The sequence below is a fragment of the Epinephelus fuscoguttatus genome, linkage group LG14 (genome assembly GCF_011397635.1).
Source record: "Epinephelus fuscoguttatus linkage group LG14, E.fuscoguttatus.final_Chr_v1".
In the NCBI taxonomy this organism is placed as follows: domain Eukaryota; kingdom Metazoa; phylum Chordata; class Actinopteri; order Perciformes; family Serranidae; genus Epinephelus; species Epinephelus fuscoguttatus.
In genome coordinates this window covers 24,988,236-25,000,108 of record NC_064765.1, presented here as the reverse complement: position 1 = coordinate 25,000,108, position 11,873 = coordinate 24,988,236, and the positions used below count along the sequence as shown (strand labels likewise).

The 11,873-nt window shown below is 43.8% G+C and overlaps 1 protein-coding gene across 2 annotated transcripts in view; it reads right to left on the bottom strand.

Moving 5' to 3' along the window:
* The window catches only part of akt1 (v-akt murine thymoma viral oncogene homolog 1), a 39,645-nt gene that overhangs the window by 1,685 nt on the left and 26,087 nt on the right, over nt 1-11,873 (bottom strand). For both annotated transcript variants that reach the window (XM_049595816.1, XM_049595813.1), the window contains exons 5-13: nt 11,702-11,828; nt 9,938-10,069; nt 9,738-9,803; nt 9,104-9,172; nt 8,835-8,960; nt 7,013-7,141; nt 3,616-3,830; nt 3,369-3,456; nt 3,031-3,133 (exon numbers count right to left, since the gene is read on the bottom strand). In XM_049595816.1, the coding sequence (XP_049451773.1) occupies nt 3,031-3,133; nt 3,369-3,456; nt 3,616-3,830; nt 7,013-7,141; nt 8,835-8,960; nt 9,104-9,172; nt 9,738-9,803; nt 9,938-10,069; nt 11,702-11,828 (1,055 nt within the window). The remainder of the gene's footprint in view (nt 1-3,030; nt 3,134-3,368; nt 3,457-3,615; nt 3,831-7,012; nt 7,142-8,834; nt 8,961-9,103; nt 9,173-9,737; nt 9,804-9,937; nt 10,070-11,701; nt 11,829-11,873) is intronic.

The following is an 11,873-nucleotide window of genomic DNA, read 5'->3' as shown; positions in this document are numbered from 1 at the left end:
CAAACCGCTTATATCTTGGTATCTCCCCCTCTTACCCACCTGTGCCCAAAGATACTGTTACTGTATTGCCTTTTTCTCATTTGGAAATAGTTGACCACAGCACCAAGCATTGTCCACTGGCTGGAGCAACTTTTTCATTTTATAGCTAATCAGTACACTAAAATATGTTTCTGAACACATCTGAGGTGAGAAACAGGCATTGCAGAAACATAATCTTGATTCATATTTGATCAGCGCTGTCTAGTCTGACAGTTTGACTGCACACAAACACTGACTTGACATGATTGACAGCTGTGTCAAAGACTCCTCGGCTCTGATGGGTTGTTTCCGCTGACTTACAGTAATGCTATTAGAAGCACTACAAGGTCATATAGAAGGCAGAGGAGTATGATTTGTTTCACAACTCTGTGTCATGTGCTACTGTGTGCATGAAGAGACAGTTGCAACAAACACAACAAGTTATTCTTTCATGTAGTTACCAACTACAGTGTAAATGTCTTCCATATACATTTTTACACTGCATTTGTGTGCATATCTCTGATATTCAACTTGTCATGAGCTCCTATCAAACACTTGATTGTGCTCCATGTAGTTTGAGATACAATCATTTTCTTGTTACAATATATTTAGTCTTTGGGCACATGGGATTACTGGTTTTTTTTCTACAGCGTACAGAAATATATGGAAAAACAGCAGTCCCATGTGGCCAAAGACTAAACTCACTCTGATAAGAAAAACTCACTTATCAGCCAAACTGACCAATTTGGAACATTTCCTCTGATTCATTAGATCATTTCCCCCCATTTTTTGGGGAGTTTTCCTTATCTGCTGTGAGTTTCCAAGGACAGAGTGATGTCATATGCTGTGAAGCCCTCTGAGGTAAATCGTGATTTGTGATACTGGGCTTTATAAATAAAATTGAATCGAACTGAATTTGTGCTTAGGCAAGCCCAGATTACACTTTCATTGCAAAAGAAATGAAAGTTTAATTGGACTTTCACATCAATGTGATGCAGTCTCTTGATGTGCCTGGTATTTAATTCAGTGAACAAACCAAAAAAAGGCATTCCTGTCAGTTAAATTTATATACATTTTCCAGAAAATGTACAATATTCCAGTACATGATAGTATATAATTTATACTAGGAAACCGGATATAGATTACATATACAGTAGTGTGACAAAGGCTTTAACTATATCACCTACTCCAAGCAGAAGTACATATGAATCTATTTATTCCTATAAATGAGAGATAAAATGTTGCATTGTTGTATCAGACTAGATGTTGTCTTAGACGTTGCTTATTATACTGTGTAGTAGGATGTTGACTTTTCCTTCCTGATAGATATGTGTCTCCTGCATGCTAAAAGATCGATCATAATGTTTTGGAAAAAGACTAACAGACCAAGAGTTACTTATTGGGTTAGGCCAGGGGTTGGCAACCTGCGGCTCCGGAGGCCCTCTCCAGTGGCTCTATGTGGCTTTTACAGAAAAATATATGGAAATGAATAACAGTTATTTTTTAACATTTTAATTAAAATTTTTCATTTCATTTTTCATCATAAACAGCCCCCTGCAGAGCAGCCACTTTGTGCTAAAACATATTAATGAATGCTCATTTAGAACTATTAGTCATATTGATAGGCTAATTTAGACAGGACAGGCTATGTTACCTTATAAAGCACAAAAATGTATTGCTGCTCCAGACAAATTAAAAAAATAAATAAAAATGGCTCTTTTGATAGCAAAGGTGGCTGATCCCTGGGTTAGGCAAATGCTAATAACATTTCCTGCAGAAAGAGTGATGTATTTATGGAAAGGAAAACAAGGTATGTTTGAAAAGGTTTGGGGAGCATTTACTGCTTTTGTGAAATGTATGCATCTATCAGGTGATGGAGTGGAGGAATGAGTACTTACTGATGGAAACCTTGCAATGTGGGTGATCTAAGCTCAACTTTTTGAGGATAATTTGAGGATTTTGAGGAGAATACTTTTAATTTTAATTAACATTTTTTTTAGGATTTATGCATGTTCAAAAGATCGCTTTATGTCTGAGAAGTTGTTCTTTGTGATTTTTGTTCATTTGTGTCTCAGTGTGTGCTCTGGTTGATGAAGTTTCCATTTGTTTGTTTCTAATAAACATATTGTTTTTAAAAATAAAAAAGCTGCATTACAGTAACGAGTAGTAGTACAATTTTCTGAACTAGTCTGACTGTCTCTGCTGAGTGAAATAAACAGTTAATGCTACACCTGCTTTGCCATTCCATCCCCATTTCCACAACTTTTTTTCTGTATCAGATGTTTGACTCATAACATTAAAATGTTTAAAACTGATTTTGTCAATATCACACAGTCCCAATAATCCTATATGGTGCCAATCTGTTACCTTACTGTATTTCTTACACTGTGTCACCTCTTCATTTACACATTGGCTGTGACTCACGTGTATTTGATGACTTTCCGAAGCATGATACTGTTAATGGCACTGGCTCTCCAGGAGAGGGGAGACTTCTTACGCCAGCAGAGCGGTGTCTTTGCTCACATGTAATCTCCCCAGAAACTAACTCAAGCCTTACATCAAGGACTCAAACTTCTGTACAGAGGAAAAGACTCAAGATAACTCTTGAGACTATATTTGTTCTTTTGTTTTAATATGAAACTGAAAATTAAAGGAGACAGTGACAAACATTTCAGGGTTTTCACATGGAAACATGTTCAGTAACTGTTTTTTTAAAGGATCACTAATTTAGTAACCTTTGGGAAGAGAAGTCTGCTTTCATTTTGAGTGAATTGAAAGTGTAATTCCTTGTTCTTAATAAAGTCTCAGGAGTTTGAGGGAAATTATTATACAAGTAAGGTGGCAATTCACCTTCTCGTGCACAGTCCACAGCTCACATCTGCCTCACTGTCACATTCAAACACTAAAGTTCCACAGTGAGGAGAAGTCTGATGATTTGAAGCTGTGCTACACCACAGAAGTGAAGTCTTATTAAGCATATTGGATGTGTGGGTGAGTATCGTTTGGTGCTACCTTGTCCGGGTGGCGTAATAGTGATGGTCTGTGCTGTGAACTCCTCGTCAAAATATCGTGTGTCCGTCTCCGAGGTTACTTGGGGCTTAAACGGCGGGACCAGCTGTTGGGGAGCAGAAGAGACAAACATATCAGCACATCAGCGGTGTCAGTCAGTTTGGTAACAGTTGTCCTTCTGATGACAATCTACATCTTTTCTAGGTGGTGGTGCTTCCATTGACGTAACTTCATTGATCCCGGGGGGAGTGATGTTTATCTGAGCTGGGTGTCCTTTCAGTGGTGACAGTCGCAAGAAAATGAGAGAGTGAGGAAGCAACGTGAACATTTCAGAAACTGACCTTCTTCTCATAAACGTCTTGCCATTCAATTCCTGCGAAGAACTTGTGCTGCATGATTTCCTTGGCATCGTCGGGCCCTCCACCTAACCTGGAAGACAAGGACACAAGAACAAATCAGGATGTGTTATGACGCATGATTATTTTGGTTCTACTTCTAATACATTTATTTCCATTTTTCGTTCATAAGCATATATCACAAGCACATTTTTACATAAACAACTCCATGAGTCTGACTGAGGCTCCTCACCTCTGCATTGGTTCTTTCTTAAGGAGGCCAGAAAGCAGCGAGCGTGCCTCGGGGCCGAGCGTCCGAGGGAAGCGGATGTCTTCCATGAGGATGAGCTCAAACAGCTTCTCGTGGTCCTGGTTGTAGAAAGGCAGTCTGCCGCACATCATCTCGTACATCACCACCCCCAGACCCCACCAGTCCACAGCACGGCCGTAGTCGTTGTCCTCTAGCACCTTGGGGAGGAGGAGAGGTGTACAAATTTATTTAATGCAGCTGTTGGGATGCTCATAAGTCATGTAACTATGTGGGGAGGGGGCTTAGTATGTGGGTTTTATATTCTTTCATACGACAACATTACTTTATAACAATATAGTGAAGAATTTATCTTTTACCTGTGTTTTTTTTTTACTGAATATTAGTACTATAAGCTAAAAATGTTCAGTTGCTACGGGTTTGCGGCAACACTTTAGGGTTCAACCAATAAGGTTGTGTTTGGACATCAGACGGCTGTGAAGACAGCACCTCTTTAGGCTGGACATACAGACCCTAAAGCAACTGTCTCCCCCCCATCACCCCACCCTCACCAAAATCACCTGCTCTCCCCCTGGTCTGGGCTTTTGAGGCAGCCCAAGCCAGCACTGACTCACATCTCACATTAGGAGCAAGGATAGAGTTTCCCCTGGAGCCCTGCATATTTAATCACCACAGGGCCTTCCACACACACACACACACACACACACACACACACACACACACACACACACACACACACACACACACACACACACAGATCAACAAGCAGCAGAGGTGTGGGTCGCTTAAATAAGCAAATGTGTGGCAACAAACACAGACCAGTCCTACAAACAAGCTGCTCAATGAACACAACCCGAGAGGGGGAAATATTTAGCCTTATTATTTCCATAGGATGACTTTTCTCGACAGTTCTTAATGAGACAAACTCCTCCAGTGTTGTGCTCACTGAACAGCGCAACCTGTTGCATGACTAATGTGCTGCTGAGCAGAGTTGTTCCAAGGTCTCTGGGGACATGTACTGGATTCTACCTCGCCAGGCGGATGTTGAAGGTGAAATCAAGACAAGGAGAACAGTCTGTTCTCTTAAACCTCGAGCAGCGTGATGCTGGGCAATTCAAACCTAAGAATAGAAACTTCGGTAAAAAGACGTGGGCGGATTAATAGAATTAGATATGGACACAACAGTGCACAGGCCGAGAGAGAGGGTCCTGGAAAACAGATGGACGGATGTGTCCGTAAAAGGAACAAAACTGCTGTGTGTGTGCGAACGCGCACGCAGCAGCGCATGTGTCTGTGGGCACTCCGCCTGGCGCTGCGGTGAGTGGTGAGCATCAAGGAGGAGGACTGGGAGGGCAGGGGGAGTAACGTGAAGCCGGTGTGGGGCTAGGATTACTGGGCCGTCTCTATTTCCAGCGCCGCTGTCGTGTGATTCACACCGTGCGACAGCTGGGCCCGCAGCTGCCCCATATATGTAGAAGAGCGCCACAGCTGTGAAGCTGCCAGGAGCGCAGGAGCCAAGCTCATCCCTCATATACGTAACCAGGACTGCTTGCCTGCCTGCCTGCTTGGGCCCCAGCCCCAAACTAATACTGTTACACTGCCCCAAAGGAGCACAGACAGGGGGAGGAGAGAGGGAGGAGAGAGCGGATAAAAGCACAAACACTTGCTGCTGCTCCGGAGCTCTACTCTGTACACTGCACTTCTTTTGCTCTCAAAGTTCTGAACAGACAAACATTTATCTCCCGAGCTTGTGAATCCAGATCAGTTTCAGCAGCTAGATTAAACCTGTCCACAGTCCTCTTTGGAGATATTCGCTAAAAGCCAATTCCCTCAGCCAATAATGTTTTTCTTCTTGTAACTACTTAATAAAAGTGACAAAATGAATTTGTCCCACTCCTTACTCCAGAGACAAACTGGTCAGGCAGATTGGGTCTCTCTCTCCCTCCACCTCCACCCCCCCCTTGCTCTGGGTGGAATATTCCCAGACGTTACAGCATTCCTGTGCAGCACACACAACAAGGTCATTGTTTACTGCAGAACAACCTGTAACACTGCCTGGCCCGCACTCCATAGAGACACTCGCCAGCGACCCTGTTGCCATGGCAACGCCCCCTGATGTCTCCCTGCTCTCCGCTGCCGAGGCTGGAGCTGTCATAGACTGCGCTGCTCAGTGGAGGAGCGGAGAGGGCTAGACGGAGTTTAGGATGGACAGGTGGGGAACTCTATAAAAAGGTTTATAGAAGTATTTTTTTTCTTTTAATGCTTATCCAGGTGTGAGGGAGACACACACACACACACTAGCCCGGCCCTTTGCCTTGATGGCCTGGTGCTGATGGTTAGAGGCAGATTTGGTCTGACTGATGAGGCAGCCTGAAGCATTGTGGGATAGCTCTGCCCAGGTCAAGCGAGGCATCCAAGGCAGCAGTGGGGCTGTGGCTCCCCTGGTGCCACGCAACAGCTGTAGCCAATGTGGTGTTGTTTTGTTTTTTTTGTCTAGGGGCGGAAGCTCACGTTTCCTAAGGCTCTGCCAGCCAATCACCCCTCCTCCACCCCCAACTAGAAAATTCCAAATGGAGGCTAAAAACAACGATACGACAACTGTGTCAACACGGACACCCTTCTCCCGGAAAACATTTTTACGGCAACAGGCAAGGGGCTAGCGCAAACACTCATGTACTTAGTCACACACACCGCCAATGCTCACAATGCGATATCGGGTTACACAGCCCACTCCAACACTTGTCATACCTGCACGCAACAGGGAGTAGCCACACCCCTCCCCATACAGCAAATATGAGAGCAGGCTGCCCTGCCCTGGGCACACTCACATTCATTAACTCACAGACTTCAGCTGGAGATTAGAAAGGCATTTTTGGGACAGCTGCCTTTCTTCCACATGCTTCTCATCCTCTGATATCCAACAACACACGCTACATATCTGTTTGGAATCTACTCGTGTCATGTATGACAATGCTAACTTTAATTATTGGGCAACACAGTATTGTGTTATTCTTTATCTGCTCCAATCAAAATGATCTTATTTGTTTTAGTTTATCAAGTAACACTATGGCCATGAGAGCTCATTGAATGTACATGCTTCCTTGGAGGGCACAAAGTGTTACTGGATGGTTTGATCTCAAGCAATTCAGAGTCCTTTAACAGAGAGCGCTGTCTTCCTTCTTCAGTGGTCAAAGAACAATGTTCCTCCCACCATAGGGTTTCGGAGACTTTGAATTTCTTCTGGCAGCTCTAAAGTGACCTGAAGGTTACCTCATGTTTGTTTTTCCTTTAATTTGTCATCCATCTGTATGTCCCTACTTAAACTGACTGCTATAATAAAGGGTGAAGTCAATATTTCAGACTGAGTCACCGTCGTGGTTACCTCAGGTGCTAGGTACTCTGGCGTCCCACAGAAGGTTTTCATGGTGGCACCGTCTTTGATCCCCTCCTTACACAGGCCGAAATCTGTGATCTTTATGTGTCCGTCTTTGTCCAGCATAAGGTTTTCCAGCTGAGGGGAAGCAGACATAAAATGGACGTTAGTAGCATCTTAAAATGACTAACTGTTTAGGAGAGTTATCAAGCACATAATTCTTGGAGATGTATTAACCATCTATACCCAAATTCTCTTTATTCTTGAAGGTATGCTATGCAGGATTGTTGGTTACTTTTTGTAAACATGCTCGCCAGTCAAGATGAAGGTAAAAACTAACCCCAGATTCACTCTCGTTTGGCGTTTCACCTCACTTTATTTGATTTTTTTTTTCAGTACTGTGTCTCTTGGATGCCTGCTGCTCACTGTCTGGCACCTGGTCGATACCTTTTTTATAAAGCCCTGACCTGACCTGGGTGCTGTCCTGGTACAAACCCATAAATGTCGCAAACACAGAATATAAGAAGAAAATGAGAAAATAAAAGTAGAGGGCAGAGGCTCTGCAGAAAAAATACACTGCCCCACACTTCAAGTGGGTTGTGAGTGAAAGCTTAGAGGGATTACTTCTGTATGAGGACATACATTGCTTTTTAGGAAAATCATGCATAGTATATCTGTAATATGATGGGCTTTCTAGTGGGGCGTAGGCATATAACAATAAATGGTAGCGTTTCTATAGTGGGATAAACTGATGGAATTAAAATGACAAAGATCTAGATGAATAATCTGTTTCTATCAGCATCTTCTCTTTTTCAACATGACAACTTTTCCACCACAGCTCAGTGTAAAATTTTTCTTGCAAGGGTTAAAAATTCCCTACAATGTGGATGGAAATGTATGTAGTGACTATATGTACAGGTAAACTGGCCTACAGGCAGTAAAGATGTGCATCACGCAGTGTCATGACCTGAGGCTGCACTCATTTTAATATCAGTGTGTCCTCCCTCCTGCTCTGTTTCTCTCTCTCTCTCCCTCAGTTAAAGTCACCTGGCAGCTGTAGCTCACACGTGGCCAGCAGCGCCTGGCCAGAGTCAGCACATCCTCCAATCCTGCTACCCTGGCATTTTCAGGAGAACCCTAGCAGGCTGGGAGCCTGCCTCATAAACCCAAGGGAGAGAGGGAGGGAAGGAGGGAGGGAGGGAAGGAGGGAGGGAGGGAGGGAGGGAGTGCTGTGCTGACCTGGCTGGTATAGTTTTATCAGCTGGAAGTAGTAGGGCTACATATGCCCACTGCAACACCGATAACCCCCCACAGCCCTCCTAAACCCAAACACGTCAGTCTACAGCATCCATCTCTGATCCCATCTGTAGAGAGTTTTGTTTAAAAAAGAGCAGCTCAAACTGTGCAGTGTCTTTACTTTAGGATGATGGACATTTTCTTTCTGTTGACTAATAGTGCTGTACTGCCAGAATATAAAATTACGTCAATCACGCTCAAAGTGCACAAAAATCCCCCGCTGAGAACAGTGTGCGCATGCTATAACGGGAGACGGTGGCGATGTGTTCAAAGAGGACTTGTGGTTATTTCTGTCTAGCTGCAGTAAGCGTATGGACCGAGCTTCCCTCCAGCTGCAGTGAGGTCTGGAGACTGATCTGGGGGAGGCAGATCAATAAGGCCTGGCCACTGCCACTGCTCTCGATGGAAGCAAACCCTATTTATATCCTGCCGGGGGAGAAATGAAGGGAAGGGGGGAAACTGAGAAAGAGAAAGACAGGAGAGCGGCTGACAACCAGGATGAGAGAAAGTGATGAAGATGCGTCTCCCCACCCACCTTTAGATCTCGATAGACCACGTTCCTTTCAGCATGCAGGTAGTCCAGCGCTGACACTATCTCTGCACCGTAGAACCGTGCCCGCTCCTCAGAGAATACACGGTCCCTTGACAGATGGAAGAAAAGCTGAGGGGAAACAGGGGAGATTGACAGTAAGAGGGCAGAGGGAAGATGAAGAGAAAGTTGGTCAGTCCAAGAAAAACAGGAACACTAACAAGTATTCTTATTAACCTGCAGGTGCAGATTTTGTGAGGGTTAAAATGGTTTACCTCACCACCGTTTGCATACTCCATGACAAAGCACAAGCGGTCATGTGTCTGGAAGGAGTATTTCAGTCCCTGCAGACAGAGAACAAGAACGCTCAAAGCAGAACTTGGTGATGTTTTTCAGCGAATTCAAGAGGAAGCTGGCCTTTAAACAGCTGATTGTAACATGAAACATCACAGTGCGTGTTGCAGCTTTGACCCTTCCGTTACATTTTTAAACACAAATGTAATGATAAAGGAATTTAAAAAAAAAAACTACAGCATAGTGTTTCCAGTGTGTAGGGTCTTTTCATCGACTGTTGTGAGGCAAACATTGGTCCCATTCATTGCACAGAGCACATCACATTATGTGTTGCCTCCACCCACCACTCAGACCTCACATTTTGGAGGAGCTTTTCACTACAACCCACCTCAGACTTACAGAGAAAGAGTTAACTGATAAAAAAAAGAACGTCCAGTGTGGCTATAAAAGGCCCAACTCGACTGCTGCCTTTGTGCAAACAGCTCTTCAAAACATTCCTGGTACAACTGCGCCTTTTTTTCTGAATGGATGCTGCTGGGTTGGATTGAAGAGGCACCCGAGGATCTGTGTGAGTTAAAATAAGGTTTGGTTTAGGTATATGGAGGGGCTCCTTACTGTCAAGAACGGATGCTTTGAGTTCTGGAGGACTCTGTTCTCTGTGAGTGTGTGCGCCACTTCATCCTGAAAAAAAAAAAGCCACAAAGACTGTTTGTGTAACTCTTACAATGGCTAACCATTTAGGTATCAGTCATTGCTGCACTGCCCTCCCACCAGTGTCTTCCCTCCCCTTCACTTGCTCATTGGCATCCACTCACTTTTGCTACGATCACCTCCTTCTTTAGGATCTTCATGGCGTAGTAGCGTCCTGTGGCCTTCTCCTTTACCAGGATAACTTTGCCAAAAGTGCCTTTTCCCAGGAGCTTGAGGTATTCAAAGTCGTGCATAGTCTGGAGAGCCAGAGGAGAGAAAGTGGCATCTGGTTACAAACAGAAGCATTAACAAACTCATGCTCTAACTAGCCAAGGCACACAATCCTGCTGACAACAACACAGAAGCATTTAAAGCACCATTTCACCCACCATGCAATTTCCACCCCTTTAATGGTTCGGCCTAAATGTGGTTGTGTCTCAGTTAACCTCTGACCCTGGCGCTAAGGAGAATGTTGAAAATGGTTGTGTGGGGGACATCCAATCCTGCAGCCTTGGACCTTTATGTCATGACACATGTGGGGGTTGTGAAACCTGGTAGACATACTATCTGGTGTTAAGCCACCCACGGCTGATGTTGGGAAAGCAGAAAGTAGCTGTGGAGAGGCGAAGGAAGGTGGGCTGAAGTGGTGCAAGTGCAAATAAGGCAGAGCTGGACGAAGGGGCAGAGTAATGGTCAACGTGAAAGACTTAGGCTGTGTTTGAATGCTCTATTTTGCTTAAGAAGATTCTTAAGTAAGTGATATAACCCAGAAGTATCTAAGTGGCAGCCATGATAAGAGTGTGCAAATTCTCTAACTGCTAATGAAAGGTGCTTCAGTGCTTCATTTCCTTCCTCTTTAGCACAGAGTACACTGGACCATCCTTTACGAAAGGAAAGGAGATAATGCCGTCCCACATTTCCTTGCGGCAGCAACATTTAAAGGGAAGCACCATTCAGCTGTTCATGAAAACACTTCATGCCTATCTTGCATAAATTTAACAATTATTTTTATACAATTACACAAATTGGGATTCATGTGGATCAGCAGTTCTCAAACTTTTTCTGCCATCCTACAGAAGCTGAAAAAGTTCACCTCCCTCCCCACAATTCTTTTTTTAATCAATCATTAATAATAAATGGGGAACAACTTATAAAAAAGGATCCATGTTGAATTGCAGTGAAGTAAAGGTCAGTGTGACAGTATCAACAAACTCTTTTGTTTACTTTCCCTACATAAATCACATTCATTCAACTTTATTTCCAAATTTTTCCCATGGTCATCCACACCACACGTGCAGCAGCTCTGTGTCTCCCTCACAGTATGAGAACCACTGATGTGAATTAATATCAGTGGGCAGAAGGGTAAGCATGAGCGACCATTCTCAACGTGACGACTATTTCATTTCACTTTTATGACTGGTAGCCTATACCTAAACCTTAACCTTTGTAATGAAGTAATATTTTTCACTGGCTGGGTTGTCCACATTTATATAGTCTGAATGAAATGACGTCAAATTGCATAGGGCAAAGTATTTAAGATTATAGTAGTCTATCTTCAGAACATTGTAGTTTCACCTCTTCAATAACCTATACTGTTGCATAATTATGGAGCCTAGTGTAACTGTCAGTTTCTCATAGCACCACGGTTGTCTTTTTCTAAGTCCTTATGAATTTTCCTTCACATCTTTCTTTCATCACATTAGTTTTTCCATTGAGGTCAAGAGAAAGTGTTTAGGGAAAAGACCCAGGACAATTTTTTTGACAATTTGTCGAGGACATACTCTGGGTGGGGAGGAATAAAGGTGGTTGACTTAAAAGTCTGTGGTGATGGTCACAGAGAGGGACAGCAGAGAGCAGAAGACACAAAGCAGAGTGTACATGGGTCGTACCACTTTCTGTCTGGGTTTGGTCAGGTAGACCTCCATGTCCATGGGGTCCGGAGAGGAATCCATCATCTCCTCCTCTTGTTTCTGCAGGCCTTCAGCCACTGCTTGGATGGCTTTAGTCCATTCTTCCCTGAGGGAGGCACAGGCAGCAGAAAGATTACATCAGCCCATTTAC